The 15,978-nt window shown below is 39.7% G+C and overlaps 1 protein-coding gene across 3 annotated transcripts in view; it reads right to left on the bottom strand.

Moving 5' to 3' along the window:
- The window catches only part of SLC35D2 (solute carrier family 35 member D2), a 49,920-nt gene that overhangs the window by 9,035 nt on the left and 24,907 nt on the right, over positions 1–15,978 (bottom strand). For 2 of the 3 annotated variants that reach the window (XM_059411714.1, XM_059411716.1), the window contains exons 6-9: positions 15,438–15,506; positions 9,971–10,073; positions 8,362–8,454; positions 2,646–2,713 (exon numbers count right to left, since the gene is read on the bottom strand). In XM_059411714.1, the coding sequence (XP_059267697.1) occupies positions 2,646–2,713; positions 8,362–8,454; positions 9,971–10,073; positions 15,438–15,506 (333 nt within the window). The remainder of the gene's footprint in view (positions 1–2,645; positions 2,714–8,361; positions 8,455–9,970; positions 10,074–15,437; positions 15,507–15,978) is intronic. The other variant, XM_059411715.1, reaches the window with a different exon arrangement.

Genomic DNA, 15,978 nt, shown 5'->3' with positions numbered 1-15,978 from the left:
GGTGCCTGGGTGGCTCAGAGGGTTAAGCCTCTGCCTTCAGCCCAGGTCATGATCCCAGGGTCCTAGGATCTAGTGCAGCATTGGGCTCTCTGCTCTGCAGGGAGCCTGCTTCCTCCTCTCTCTGCCTGCCTCTCTGCCTACTTGTGATCTCTGTCTGTCAAATAAATAAATAAAATATATATTTTTTAAATTTAAATTTTACTTTTCCCTGCGTTTAACTATCTTAGCGCCCACAATCCAGTTTACCTTCCTGACATAAACCCCCTCATATGCTTTATCAACAAACTCCTGATTACAAATTGCATTTCTGAAAGCTGAGTCTACCCTAACACAAAAGAAAATTAAAAGTCTGCCCTTTTTGCCATTGCATTCACTAATCATCCATTTTTAAAGTGTTATAATTTTGTAATTGTATATTCAACATGGGACAGGGGTTTGGTGGTTAGAAAACCCAAGTTTGAAATGCAAACTTGAAGGAGTTGAAGAAAGTAAGAAGCTGAGCATCACATTTCTCTGGAATCAAGGGTTGGGATGCCTATGTGTGAGCCCTGAGTCATTCCTTGAGCAGGGACCAAAGAAAAGGGGCGAGCCCTGTACCAGTTATCCTCAAAAGGGAGAATGTGCTCAGAAGCTTACAATGGCTTCTCTTACTATGAAGAAGTAAATATCCCAATCCTTTGAAAGAGAAACTTCAAGAAGGGATTCTGAAAAAGCCACCATACCAAAATTGAAACTTCCTTCCAGAGCAGTTTCAGGATTCATATTTAAGCAGTGAAAGAAAAGTACAGTTGACCCTTGAATGATGCAGGAGCTAGGGGTGCTGACCCCCTGCCCAATAAAAAATCCAGAGATAACTTTTGACTTCCCAAAAACTTAACTGCTAATAGTCTACTGTAGACCAGAAGCCTTACTGAGAACATAGGTAATTAACACACATTTTGTATATTATATGCATTATATACTATATTCTAATAATAAAGTAAGCTAAAGAAAATATTATTAAGAAAATCATAAGAGAAAATGCACTTACAGAGATGTATGTATTCTTCAAAAAAAATCCACACAAAACTGGACCCACACTGTTCAAATATGTATCATTCAAGGATCAACTATGTATGTAATAGCAAAAAGATTTTGAAGCCATAGACTGTTGGTAGAACCAATTCTGGCTGGGGTGAAAACACACTGACCTCAAGAAATAGAAATACTGGGGCACCTGGGTGGCTCAGTGGGTTAAGCCTCTGCCTTTGGCTCAGGTAATGATCCCAGGGTCCTGGGATGGAGCCCCGCATCAGGCTCTCTGCTCAGCGGGAAGCCTGCTTCCCCTCTATCTCTCTGCCTGCCTCTCTGCCTACTTGTGATCTCTCTCTGTCAAATAAATAAATAAAATCTTTTTTAAAAAGAAAGAAAGAAATAGAAATATTAACAAGAACAACCACACTTAACATTCCTGAGCATTTTCTGTGTGTCCGCCATGTGCTGAGGGCTCATCACTCTAGCTCATTCAATCCACCTAACCCCATTCTGTGAATCACATACTTTATCTCATTGTTAAAGATCCCATTTTAAAAATAAGGAAATTGAGGCTCAGAGTAGTTAGATAACTTGTCCAAGGACTCAGAGCTAATAAGTGGCAAACCCAGCACATTTGATTCCAGAGTTTGGATGCCTAGCTGTTGCTAAGGTGCAATGATTTCAGTGTCCTCAAAAGACCCACTTTAAAAACAGACCTACCTAATTTTCATCTTTAAATCTGGTGAAACCTAAATCTTAAAGATTTTGTCATTTTTTACTGATTTATTTACAATTGGAATGCCTTTATGGCATTTTCATTTGCAAAGGGACTTCGGATGACATAATACATTAAGAACTTTTATCAAGAGTATTTGTTTTCTAAGAAGCACATTATTAAGTGGGGCAAAAATGTATGGAATTATATACAGATAGGGTCAAACCTCTGACAGGCAAGCCCCAGAGAATGGAGGCTCCCATCTAGGCACCGCTTACCACATCACCACTGAGGACAAAGACTTTGCAGAGGTTAGTTCTTGAGTTCCTTCAATAGTGCAAGTAAAACAAACAAGCAAACAAAAACAGGAACAGCATCTCATCAAGTTTATAGTGAAATGAGAAAATACTTTGAAACTCTGCTCTGTTGTTCATAGGGGAATCGGGGCTTTGTTAGAGAAAGGTACTGTCTAAGTTTGTGTGATATGGATTGAGTTGTTTTTTTTTTTTTTTAATCAGAGAGAAAAGAAAAGATGGTTTGACAAAGTGTGACTCAAAAACACAGCTTGGATTTTTTTTTTTCCGGGTCAAATGGGAGACAACAACTGAGAAAACTACAACTATTTCACTTAATTTATGCTTTCAAAAATTAATAGGCAACATCATGTTTTGGAGTAGAATGTGATATCAAGCATGACTTGCAAAAATAAAACTGTTTCATGCTTGCTCCTGGCCTTTCAGGCTGTGTTCCCAGGGACCCTGGGTCCCGTCCCACTCCTTGCTAAAAGGCTACTTTCCAGAGAAAGGTGGAGAAGCAAAGACAAAGGGGTTTTGACAGAGCAGACAGAATATATATTTTGACTTGATTTGTTAAGACATATCACAGATCAAGCTTCTACTTACGGATGATTTCTTACCCCAAAAAACAGGAAAGAAGAAACTGTATGATAAAGAGAACATTCTTCCATTCATTGAATTCAGTAGCCTATTATGTAAAAAAAAAAAGAAAGAAAGAAAGAAAGGAAGGAAGAAAAGTAAACTAATGGTTAGAATATTAATTGCAGTTTAAACCAATGGCTTTTACCAAATTGTGTGTTTTAGTACAGGAAACACTTTCCCAAACAGAAAATACAACTTTAGGGGGCACCTGGGTGGCTCAGTGGGTTAAGCCGCTGTCTTCGGCTCAGGTCATGATTTCAGGGTACTGGGATCGAGCCCCACATCGGGCTCTCTGCTCAGCAGGGAGCCTGCTTCCCTCTCTCTCTCTCTGCCTGCCTCTCTGCCTACTTGTGATCTCTCTCTGTCAAATAAATAAATAAAATTAAAAAAAAAAAAAAGAAAATACAACTTTAAAAAAAAACCCTAAGCATTTCCAGTTTGTAATGTTGGGCATATTACTTTTACTTCCCGAATCTCAGATTCACTTTACAAAACAAGGATCTTTTTTTAAAACATCTTCAAAAGGTCAACATGAAGATTTAATGAAATTGTTTAGAACCTGGCAGGTGGCACATATACAACATAACTATTGTTTCTGTGACTATCTCTCTACTAATCTGTGTTCACAAAATCATGGTTGGGTTTATTTTGTATAAATAATCTTAGAAGAAAGCTTATGATAAAATTAATAATGTTGGAAGGTTCAGAAAACTATGAACTTTTTCCAATAATTTATAAATGCTTGGGGTGCCTCAGTGGCTCAGTCAGTTAAGCATCTAACTCTTGGTTTTGGCTCAGGTTATGATCTCAAGATCATAAAATTGAGCCCAGTGTCAAGTTCTGGGCTCAGCACAGAGTCAGCTTGAGATTCTCTCCCTCCCCCCTGCTCCTCCCACTGCTTGCTCACATGCACTGTCTCACTCTCTAAAATAAATAAACAAGCTCGTTTAAAAAAAGAATTTACAAATGCTTAGTAAGCATTATGAACAAATAAAGTACCTTGTGTATTTACAAAGCAAGCAAGTAATCGGGTGGAGGAGCTGGGACAGAACATTTTACGAGACAGGCTCAACTCTCCAAGACTTTAGTCTTAGTCTCTTAGCTGAGAAAATGAAATTAACCCTCTTGGAATGACAGGCAACAATCAAAAGGAGCATTTCATTTGTGCTTTGTCCTTTGCCTGCACCCAAAAATGATTTTAAGGTGACTCAAGACTATGCATTATGTTAGTACTGGATAACATAATTGAATATCAGTTCTATTCACTTTCTCCTAGGCAAAACTTTATTAGCCAAGTTTTAGTAATTTTATAGATTTAAAGTTATTTAAATCTTTATCAAGTTTATAGTTCAGAAATTTTAGGCCAATTAGAATGGATTGTTCTCCAATTAATACATTTTTGCAATACTTGACATTGTTTCATTAGTGAGACTTTGTCCGCCTCTCTTAACAAAAACAAACACATTAAATGTTGATAATGGTTGAACCTGGTGTATGGGTCCATGGTGTTTGTTATTACTATTTGTTCTCCTTATATACATAGGTTTGAAAGTTTCCATCATAAAATTATTTTCTTTAAATGCTTACTTGTGAAAGAAAAATAATAATAAACATGACTCCATCTTACTGGCAAGCCCAAGCCAATCAAAGGTGCAGAAAACATCCAAGGCAGTCAAAGACCAAAACCAAACAAAAAAACATAGAAAACAATCTATATCTAAAATTAAAATAGAACTGGAAATAATAGAAAACTATATGCTCTGAACTTCAAACCAAGGGTAGCAAAACATTTATTGATTCAACAAGTTGGAAGTATTTCTGCAAACAGTAAATTAAAACTATATATTCCTGAACCACTTCAGGGCCATGTAGTCATTTTCATAAAAATATCTGGATTCTTTGCCACTGTAAATTTTAGTAGATTTTAGCTTTATTTTGTTCCTTTAATAATGATAAAGCTATGCTGGTGACATTTTAAAAAATGATGTAGTAAGACATTTATTTTAAAACAGAGGGGCACCTGGGTGGCTCAGTCAGTTAAGCATCTGACTTTGGCTCAGGTCATGATCTTAGAGTCCTAGGATGGAGCCCTGTGTCGTGTTCCCTGCTCAGCGGGGTGTCTGCTTCTCCCTGTTCCCTTCGTCTCCTGCTTATGCTCTCTTTCTTGCTCACACACACACAAATAAATAAATAAAATATTTTTTAAAAAACAGAAATTAAAGATGAATAACAATACAGTACTGCTTCCTTTAAACTTACTATTGTTGTAAAAGTATGGTAGAGTATTAATCTTTTTATTTTGCATTTATGTGGGTTTTTTAATCAGAAAAATAAATCTTATTATTTATCCCTATTCATCAACTATAATAAACCATGTACTCTGAACCTATTGCAGCAATTCAAATGACTAAAGAAAGGTCACCCAATCAGTATTCTCCAAAGGCCTATACTGTTGACAAGAGGAGCTGGCGTTGCTGACTTTGCTAATCAGAGACAGAATCAAGGTGCTGTTACCAGATCTGTTGACTATATAAGTCCAAGGTCCAGGAGTGAACTCTAGTGCCGTTAGTCATACAAGTCTTACCACAACCTCTGATCTTTTCCAGTCAACCAGGAAAAATGACTCATCAAAGTACTTCTTCTGTTAATAAGTTAGCATTTTACCCTAATTCATCAATCAACTTTTGGCACAATCACCCCAAACTGCAAATAAAATGCAATTTTATAGACTAACAGACCTAACTACATAAGATCTCTTCTTTATTGTATTTGGTTCACAATCTAAAATGGATTCAACCATAGTTAAAAGTAACCAACTGAAAGAAACTTGCAACAGAGCAGAACAATCTTACTAGTGAAAAATACCAAATATTTTCTACAGGGATTTAAAAATGACTGGTTACAGAAACTGTCCCATATCTTCTGGTACTCTTATCATACAATACTTGTAATTAAAATAGAGTCAAAGTTTTAATTTCATGACTTCGTATTTTTTCATTTTTATAATAGACCTTTCTTACAGCTTTAAACACATTCTTTTTTTTCTAAATTATAATTTTCATATAGATTTTTTTTAATCTCTATATTTAGTTCTGGAATTACAGTAACTAGTAACCACAACTGGGGCTTGAAGGTACCTTCTGTTTGAAATCTTAGGAGCCTGGTCAAACAGAAGAGGCTAGCCAAGGGTAAATATTGAGAGAGTTTAGCACCAAAAGCCAGAACAGGAGCATTATATTCTCCTAGAACACCACTATTTAATAAGTTAAAGTGTATGTTCAGCCTCTTATACTTTCTAAAGATATAAGCACTAGGTTCTGGTTTTTAGTGCATGAAGGAAAGAAGCACTTTTCATATACAATGAAGTAACTGGGAGGACAGTGGAAGATGTGTTCCTCGAGCAGACTTCCTGGATGGATCCCCTGTATCTCTGGAAGTTATTTAAACACTGGGTTCATCTAAAAGATTAACATAACAGCAGTACCCTCTCCTCTGAGGGCTGTTGTGGAAAGCAGTGAAATAGTTCATGTACAATGCTTTGAACAAAGTCTGATAAGTCTTCAATAATTATGAGCTATTATTTTTATTATTAATTGAGGAAGTATAATTCTGCAATGTAAGCATTATAAGCAGGTGAAACCTCTCTTTAAAGGCTTATTTATCTTAGAGAAAGAGGGAGTGGGAGGAGGGGCAGAGGGAGAGAAACTTGAAGCGGACTCTCCACTGAGGGCAGAGCCCATTGTGCGGCCCATCCCACGAACCCATGAGATCATGACCAGAGCCAAAATCAAGAGTCAGACGTTCCCATGAGCCACCCAGGGGCCCCACCCAAGCGCCCCACAAGCAGGCAAAACTTCTAAGAATACCTGTTACAATACCTGTTCATAAAGCAAAGGTTTGGATGTGGGAACACACATTCCTATGGGAACAATGTTACAAATTATTAACATGATACATCCAAGGGATTTAACTCATAAGGTACCTAAAATTCAGTTTCTGGTTACCATGCCATTCATAGTATTGCTGCTAAGTTCTTCTGCCCCCTCTTTTGGAAAGGGATTGTACCAATAAGAAAGTACAATTTTAAGAAAGAATGAGAAGCCCCAACATCCACCCTAGGAGCCCACAAGAGGCTGCAAACTTCTCGAAGTATTCAAACCCCGGAAAGGCTGCAGATGGGATCCACTCAACCTGTGTGCCCCGCAGATGCCTGCTAATCAGTACACACAGAAACAGTGTCCTGTGGTGGGTGAGCAGCCACTGCACAGGGCCCCTCTGAACCCTGATCCTGGGTCCTGCAACCAGAGACTTAGTGTCTGGGGCTTGGCTCTGTGGGCAGATGCAAGAATGGATGGTAAGTGCTGCCCAGCAAATTTTCTCGCATGAACTTAAGAATCTCCCTTAAGATACAAGAAAATGTCTCAGAAGTGTTATGGTTAGCAACTTTCTTTTTATTTATCTGTTTATTTATTTATTTATTTTTATTTATTTGACAGACTAGAGATCACAAGTAGGCAGAGAGGCAGGCAGAGAGAGAGAGAAGGAAGCAGACTCCCCGCTGAGCAGAGAGCCCGATGCAGGGCTTGATCCCAGGACCCTGGGACCATGACCTGAGCCCAAAGCAGAGACTTTAACCCACGGAGCCACCCAGGTACCCCAGTTAGCAACTTTCTGAAAAAGCAGTGGTTGGCATAGGCTGGCACACTTCAAAGCGGCCAGTAAGGATGCTATGGGCTGAATCTTCACCCTTCCTAAGAGATGGCCTCCCGCCAGCTGGGCCTCCTCTATTCCTAGACCATTTTATTTGTCTCTCAGGTGTGTGCAGCAAACAGGTGAGCAGGGCAAATACCAAACAACACATTCTCAAAATTCCAAATGTACCTTCCAGAATACTTAGATGCAAAACTCCATGATCTCTGGAATTTGCTTTAAAATATTCCAGGAGGAAAAAAAAAGAATGAAAGCAGATGGGAATAGATGAAATAAGAATGGCAAAATGCCAAAAAGTGTTGACACAGGGTGGTGGGTACGTGAGATTCATTGAATTAATCTACTTTGCATATGTTTCAAAATGTCCATTATAAAGGCAAGAGATAAATCCATTTTTTAAACGATCAAAATCCCCTTCTAAGTTACTTTTCCCAGGATACCCACATCAGCAAATAGAGATATTAAGACTCAAATTCAGATTTTTACTGTCATTCTTTTCAAAAAAGCTTCAAGTCCAGAGTTCTTGTGACTACTTTCTGCTGCTTCTCATGTGTCTGAAGATAACACCAAAGAAACGATTGTGCCAAAGGTGCTGCTGGGGATATCACAGGCCTCGCTTTCAGGGACCCTCCTGCTCATCCTACTTACCACCGTTACACACTTCCCTGCAGTGAGTGCCAGAATTTAACTATTAAGACTTTAAGAGGGGCACCTGGGTGGCTCAGAGGGTTAGGGCCTCTGCCTTCAGCTCAGGTCATGATCCCAGGGTCCTGGAATCGAGTCCGGTGTCGGGCTCTCTGCTCAGCAGTGAACCTGCTTCCCTTCCTCTCTCTCTACCTGCTTCTCTGACTACTTGTAATTTCTGTCTGTCAAATAAATAAATAAATAAATAAATAAATAAATAAATAAATAAAATCTTTAAAAAAAAAAAAAACGACTTTAAGAGTCTGCTCAGTCGGACTGTGATGACCATCCTCAGCTTACCTGTTGAAGGTCTCCAGTAGAGACACTAATGATAAGAGTCGGTATAATCATGAAGCAGGCATTGTAGAAAAGCACTCCATATTTCCCCAACTCCTACAAAAACAAAGAAAACACTCAATTTTAGAAATACAAAGCATCAGATTTCCTGGAGCCATTTGTACAATTGTGTATTTATGCAGAGTTAAAAATCTATTCTGACCAACTCTGTGTTGGAATATTTTCAGCAAATTCCTTTTTTTTTTTTTTTTTTAGCAAATTCCTAATGTAAAAAGCTTCACTTCAAGTACATCATGATAGCAAAATAAACATTTATTTTATACAAAAATGACAGATAAAAATGGAGGGCCTCCGAGGTCCCACCCATCTTTACCATTCTGATTTTGTTTCTTTTTTCTAAGTATTGTATTCAGAATGGGAAATCTGGAACAAAATAAAGAACATTGAAAGTGTTAATATAAACAGAACTCCTTAAAAACATCTGCTCTTTCTGTCAAGGAGCAGCAGTGTTAAAACACCAGGTATCTCCTTTTCTAATCTTGCATAAATTTATTTTTCATCAAAGTGGCTACACCCCTTCTCCACCATTTCTCATAAAGGGTGACCTACTGGGACCCTCAAAAAGCAACAAACCTGTTTTTGTAAAATTGCCACCGGTTAAAAAAAAACCAAAGGGCCGTGCAGAAAAAAAACAGCTTGTAGAAACAGGTCTGTCCTTCTGAGCAAACTCCCTCACTCAACACAAAGAACTTGAAACGAGGCAACATATGCCTGGCTCATCCTCCAGGACTGCTGGAACAGCTGGGGCGGGGGAAGCACAAGGGGCCTTGGCAGGGGGGTAGCCCCGTGCAAGCAGGCTCATCTGCCCACCGGTCTCTGGGGGACTGCTCAACGGCTGATCAGGAATGGCACTTCTCCATGGCCAGGACCAGACACAATGGCCATGCCACAGAAGAATCTGAAGTCTGGAGGAGTTAAGGGTTCAAGTCACAGAGACCAGGAAAACTTATGTCACCCACATCTTCAGGCTCCCAAACTGGGGTTGCTTCAGAATACCTCCGACTTTGCCTTGCTCACTGAGGAGGACAGCAAAAAACTTTTAAGTTTATTTTGCCTTTCAAAATAATCTCCTCTTTACATACATATTCTGACTCTGCCTCGATAATAGTGGTATCTTTTTCCTCCCTATCTGATTTTCACCCAAAACTTTGTAGGGTCAGGGGTAACAAGAACCCACATAGACAGGATAACTGAAAAGAAATCAGTGATTTGGGGCACCTGGGTGGCTCAGTGGGTTAAAGCCTCTGCCTTCGGCTCAGGTCGTGATCCTGGGGTCCTGGGATTGAGCCCGGCATCGGGCTCTCTGCTCGGTGGGGAGCCTGCTTCTCCCTCTCTCTCTCTGCCTGCCTCTCTGCCTACTTGTGATCTCTGTCTGTCAAATAAATAAATAAAATCTATAAAAATTAAAAAAAAAAAAAAAGAAATCAGTGATTTATAAAGCATACCATGTTAATTATATTATAAGCCAACTTTACAAATTCATTTCTTTTTTCATGCAATTTCAGGGGCCAGATGACAAAGCCTAAAAACCACAGGAGTGAAGATCTGGTACCTTGGGGTCCATTTTCTGTTTGGTATAAACTCCATTTGCTGCTGTGAAGATATCATTCAGGAATACAAAAATATAGCCTTCCAAGTTAAAGGCGAGGTCAGAACTGGAAGGAAGAACACAAAAAGGAGGATGATTATTCAGAAACTCACACAGCTTGGCCTTCAAAGCCTGCCTGTTTTATCTTTCCCTAATCAAATCCACTTGTGATGCTGGTAACGACCTTTTTTTTCCCCCCTCTGGCATATTTTCCCCCTCTGTGGTTAATTCCTCTGCTCTGCCTCCAGACAAAACAAAACCAGGCCATCAGGTGGCTTCAATTTAATCATGAATTGCTTAACACCAAAGGGACATTAACCATCTTCCTTCAATGGCAAAGGCCTTTCTTTCACTAACAATCAACTGGCATAATCAATCATTGGTGATGCCTTCTTTTCTAAAGGGAGTGATTTGTCCAACCTACCCAGTGGCTTTGTTTATTGTAATAAACAGGGCCATCTCCCCGTACAGCGCTGTGGGGACAGCTGGGCAGTTACTGGGGCAAGAGAGATCGAATGAGGAACGGACACCTCCATCTGGTACCCAGCCGGTCACATCACCCACCGTGATGGCTGGGTACCCAACACACCCTGTCCAACGATAAAACAAGGCAGGGATCCATTCCTTCTCCACAACTCCTCTAAGACTCCCTTCTCCCCATCCTTTTGAACCATCTTCTCTTCAATTTCCATTTTATATAAATAATACTAGTATAAAAATGTTCAAAGAGGATATAAAAGTGTTCAGGGAGGACTAGTATAAAACTGGCTCAGGGAGGACAGAGAGAGCAGCTGAGCCCTGAGGTGACTAATCTACCACACTTGGTCTTACAGACAGTATGAGAGCCATGTCATAATTCAGAAATACTTAGCATCAAAGGGATTTCCTCTATACTCTCAGGTTCAGTGACTGGAGCCTGCAAATTTGACTGACAGTAGGTTAACAAGAGAAAGGGAATACAACTTTTATTAAATATTTTACATGTAAAGGATCTCATAAAAAATAAATCTCAAATAAGTAGTTAGACTCTGGGGCTTATATATCATTTTAAAAATGAAGAAGTTTGGATTCCAAGGAACAAATAAATTATGGAATAAACACTAGGAAATTTATAGGGGAAACTAATGGAAGAGAAGGATTATTGTAGTAAGGGTTATTTATGCAGACTCCTCTTGGTACTGATTCTCCATCACCAGTAATAAGAACTGCTTTCCTATTCCTGGTGCAGGGTTCAGGGTGAAGGGAGTAGGGGGACCACTCTTACAAAAGGAAATTTATGGTCTGCTTTTAGCCAGGAAAGGGGAAGACAGAGAATTCTTTCTACATCTGTTGATTCTCAATTAATTGCCTTCAGCTCAAAATAATGTTTATGCCTAAGTGGCCTATTTTGGAGTGGCATATCCTGATCCCTGAAAATTTTAAAAAAATAAATTTTTTAAAGACTATTTCTAACCAAAGAGAAGAGGAAAAAGTGGCAAAAATATCATCAAAATCTGAATCCAAATTAAACCAGATTTATTCAAGGCTTCTTCTGGAACTATTAACTACAAAGATATTTGTGAGAATGCAAATTAGTTTTCGATCATCATAAATCAGAATTCTCTGGCTCAATCACAAAAAATAGAATCTCTCAAAATAAGGGTCTTCCAAATCTCACGCCTACCCACATTTGGCTCTGTGTTAAGAAGAGTCTGATGCTGCATAAAATGGCAAAAAGTTGAATGGATTAAAAAAAAAAAAAAAAAAAAACTCAGGTTCCTAGGGGAGTGGAAAGGTATTGCTCACTTCCTCGGAGAGCCTGAGGGAAATTCCCAGAGTTCTCAGGTTTCCTACTCCAGGGGCTACACATCCTCAACACCACTCATTCAGGCCACTGGTAAAAGCACAGAAGTTTGAAAACAATTTGCTTGCTTTAATACAGGAGAGCAGATTCATGGTTAGCACTTGTAGTTGTCATTTAGGGATATTTTCAGACATAATAGTTTGACTTTTTCTGGCCATGTGACTTGTCTGTCAAGTAAAATGTAAGAGGAGATAACACATGGCAGTTCCAAGCAAAAGTCTGAAAAGCCAACACATGATTCCCCACATGCCTTCTTCCCTCCTGGGTGAGGAAAGAATTCCCTTTTGAGGCAGGGGTTTCATCAGCCTTGGTCCCTAAGTAACTACAATGAGCAGAGCACCCCCCCCATCCCCTCCCACTATGCAGTGGGAGCAGAATATATTCGGTGTGTAAATGTGGGAGCTATGTGTTACAGCAGCATAAACTGGCCCATCTGACTGAATCAGCTCTACAGTAAGTTGCATTTGGATAAGAAGATCTTAATGAGAGGAGAGAAGGGTGGGGTGATGTCCAGCCTTCAGCGAAGGGTGCTTGTCACCCACCCAGAGAGTATCCATTATCTGGGTGCGAAAGAAGGGAAACGTCGAGAAGTGCTGCTCCAAGCTAGCTCTTGGGGGGAAATGCAATGCTCTGAAAACACTATTTACCCTTGCAGCTCATTAGAATATCATATGTGGTAACTATGAGCTGAATTTCCACTCACTGGGGCTGGAAATATGCCTCCAGAGACATCATCTAAAGTGCCATTTCTCACCAAAGCCTTCCAGACATTTCTGTAAACGATTCTTTTAGAAAAGTGTACAACTGCCTCAAAGTCAGTAGTTTCCAAATTGAGTTCAAAGGAACTTAATTAAAGAGAGGCTGCCCAGGGGACACCCCAAAGCACTGTGGGAGGAGGGCACTTTCAATAGAGCACCTCCCTCTTTTAGCTCCTTTGCTCCTAGGACTTTCTTGGAACAAAACTTCAAGACTACAATAGGCTCTCAGTGCTGCCATTTCCTGTCCATGCTGGCTCCAACCAGAGGCCGGAAATAGTGCTCAAATCAGGGGCCAGCTCACAGGAGGGCTCAACTCAACCACCGCCAGGACCGAGAAGGAGGACGTTACCAACAAAACAATAAATAACAAATTGTGGTCTAGGCAAGAAATTAACACATGTAAAATTTTTTAAAAAAATACATCGTCATTATCTGTCACCATCTGGCATGCCCTGTTTTCTAATCTGTTTCTTTTGCTTACTGTCTGTCCCCACCAACTAGAAAGGAAGATCCTCGAAAGCAAGGATTCCTGTCGTTTTGTTAACTGCTGGATTCCCCCTGTCACACCTAAGCCGACACCTGACAGTAAACACTCAACATGGTTTTGGCCACGTACTAGTATATAAACCCCACTTTATTGTTATGCCATTTGATTCACACAAAGATCCTATTAAGTGGGCCTATTTTTTTTTAATTAACATCTAATGTATCATTTGTTTCAGGGGTACAGGTCTTTGATTCATCAGTCTTATACAATTCACAGCACTCACCATAGCACATACTCGCCCCAATGCCCATCCCCCAGCTGCCCCCCCCCCCCCCCCCCCCCCCCCCCTAACCTTCAGTTTGTTTCCTGAGATTAAGAGTCTCTCATGGTTTGTCTCCCTCCCTGGTTTCTCATCTTATTTCATTTTTCCCTCCCTTCCCCTATGATCCTCTGTCTTGTTTCTCAAATTCCTCATCAGTGATATCATATCATAATTGTCTTTCTCTGACTGACTTATTTTGCTTAGCCTAACACCCTCTAGTTCCATCTACATCATTGCAAATGTCAAGATTTCATTTCTCTTGATGGCTGCATAGTATTCCATTGTGTATATGAACCACATCTTCTTTAGCCATTCATCTGTTGATGGACATCTGGGCTCTTTCCACAGTTTGTCTATTATGGACATTGCTGCTATAAGCAGTGGGGTGCAGGTGCCCCTTCAGATCACTACATTTGTATCTTAAGGGTAAATACCCCATAGTGCAATTGCTGGGTTGTACAGTAGCTCTACTTTCAGCTTTTTGAGGAACCTCCATACTGTTCTCCAGAGTGGCCACACCAGATTGCATTCAGGTAGGTCCATTCTAATCTCTATTTTATAGTTGAAATAACTGGAGTGCGGGGAGGTTAAATAGCTCTGCCTGCTTATACACCTAGTAAGTGAAGAGACTAGAAAAGAATATCCACACCCTTATTTATTTTGCAATTAGTGATCCAGAACTTTTATTATTTTTTCAAGATTTTATTTATTTATTTATTTGAGAGAGAGAAAGAGAGAGAGCAGCGGTAGGGAGAGGGACAAGCAGACTCCGTGCTGAGCATGGAGTCAGATGCAGGTCTCAATCTAAAGACCCTGAGATCATGACCTAAGCCAAAATCGAGAGTTGGATGCTTAACCAACTGAGCTGCCCAGGTGCCCAGGTGCCCCCAGAGAGTAAGTATCATCCAAATAAATAAGTTAAGGAAACTAGTTTAACTGAAATTCATCCAATCTTTGCATTCTTCCCTTCATTCGGGCAGGTTTTTCTTTTCTATTACATTCTTTATCTTAAAGATGAGTAAAAATGAGGCAGAGAGGGGCTGAGAAACAGGTGACAAGAGCCAGGCTAAGTTCTGGACCCACAGAATATAACTGCACACAGGCTTTAACCACTAGGCTGTAAAAGCCAGGAGTCTGAGTGTCTGGCTTGTAACTGCAAACCTGGAAGTCCATATTCCTCCTCTTGCATATTAATAAATAAGACACTCTAGCTGACTCTGAACAACACAGGTTTGAACTGTGCTGGTCCATTTATCTGTGGATTTCTTTCACTAAATACAGTACAGTAGAGTAAATGTATTTTCTCTTCCATATGATTTTCTTAACACTTTTCCCCAGCTTCCTTTATTTTAGGAATACAGTATATAATACATAGAACATACAAAATATGTGCTAATCAACTATTTATGTTATCAGTAAGCCCTCCAGTCAACAATAGGCTATCAGTACTGAAGTTTTTAGGGAGTGAAAAATTAAACTCAGATTTTCCACTGTGTAGGGGGGAGAGGGTGTTGGTGCCCTTAATCCCCATGTTGTTCAAGGATCCACTTAGTCATACACTGGTATTGGCTCATGTCCCAAATATACAAATACATTTAATGAGAGCATGCCACCCTTGGAAACAGACTGCTAAGGCATCACAGGTGACAAAACAAATCAGCCTGCAAGGGCTTTATAAAGCTGTTATTCTTGACCAGATGCCGAAGAACTCTTCAAGTGAATTTCTGTATTAAAGACAAACATTCAGTAATAATAGCAAATAGTTTACTCCTTTTTAGGGAGAAAAGCTGTATTCATATCTTCTAATGTTCCCTTTACATGTTCTCAGAAATGTTCTGGCCAAGTTGGAACCCAGTCTGACTTTCACAGGAACACACGGGGAACCCACTGACATCAACAGACTTGTCTCTTGGCTGCTCAATTCAACTACAGCCAGATGGAGAATAGAAAATGAGGGTGAGGCTGGGCCTATTGTCAAAGGCACAAAGAAGTTATTGAGCAGAAACAGTCCAAAGTCTTACCCAGCTGCTATGAAAGCACCAAGCACAATGGTAGAAACACTGACAATGATGCTCAAGGAATACTGTTTCCTAGATGGATAGAGAAGGGAAGGAGTAAGACAGGAAAAAACATAGATTATGACTCTTAAACTGAAAACAGACATTGTTCACAGTCTTATGGCTAAAATCTAAAGGACATCACGTTACCTAGAGAAAGCACTGTAAGCAGCTGTCTAATCTAATTATAAGTGTATTTCTCTGTTCTCATTGGAAAGATGCTGTGACAAAATGCAGAAGAGTCCCTGCTGGTAGTTCTAGTTGGTCTTCTATCAAGCATCCAAAGATTAGGATAAAATTCAACAGTAGGACTTAGAACACTGGGTCATCATCCAAATTTCATTGCTAAATAATCTTCCCAGCAAAACTAAGATTCACCCTTTTAGATACCAGCCTGAGTGTCTTTATGAGAGATTTTTAAACCAACATTATAAAAATTAATTTATTCCTATGTTATATTACAATCACTATATCAGAATGGATTTCTGGGATTTCCTGCATTTCT

This window comes from Mustela nigripes, chromosome 9 (assembly GCF_022355385.1).
Source record: "Mustela nigripes isolate SB6536 chromosome 9, MUSNIG.SB6536, whole genome shotgun sequence".
NCBI classification, from domain to species: domain Eukaryota; kingdom Metazoa; phylum Chordata; class Mammalia; order Carnivora; family Mustelidae; genus Mustela; species Mustela nigripes.
Note: the sequence above shows the minus strand (reverse complement) of the source record. Positions and strands in the feature narration are given on the sequence as shown.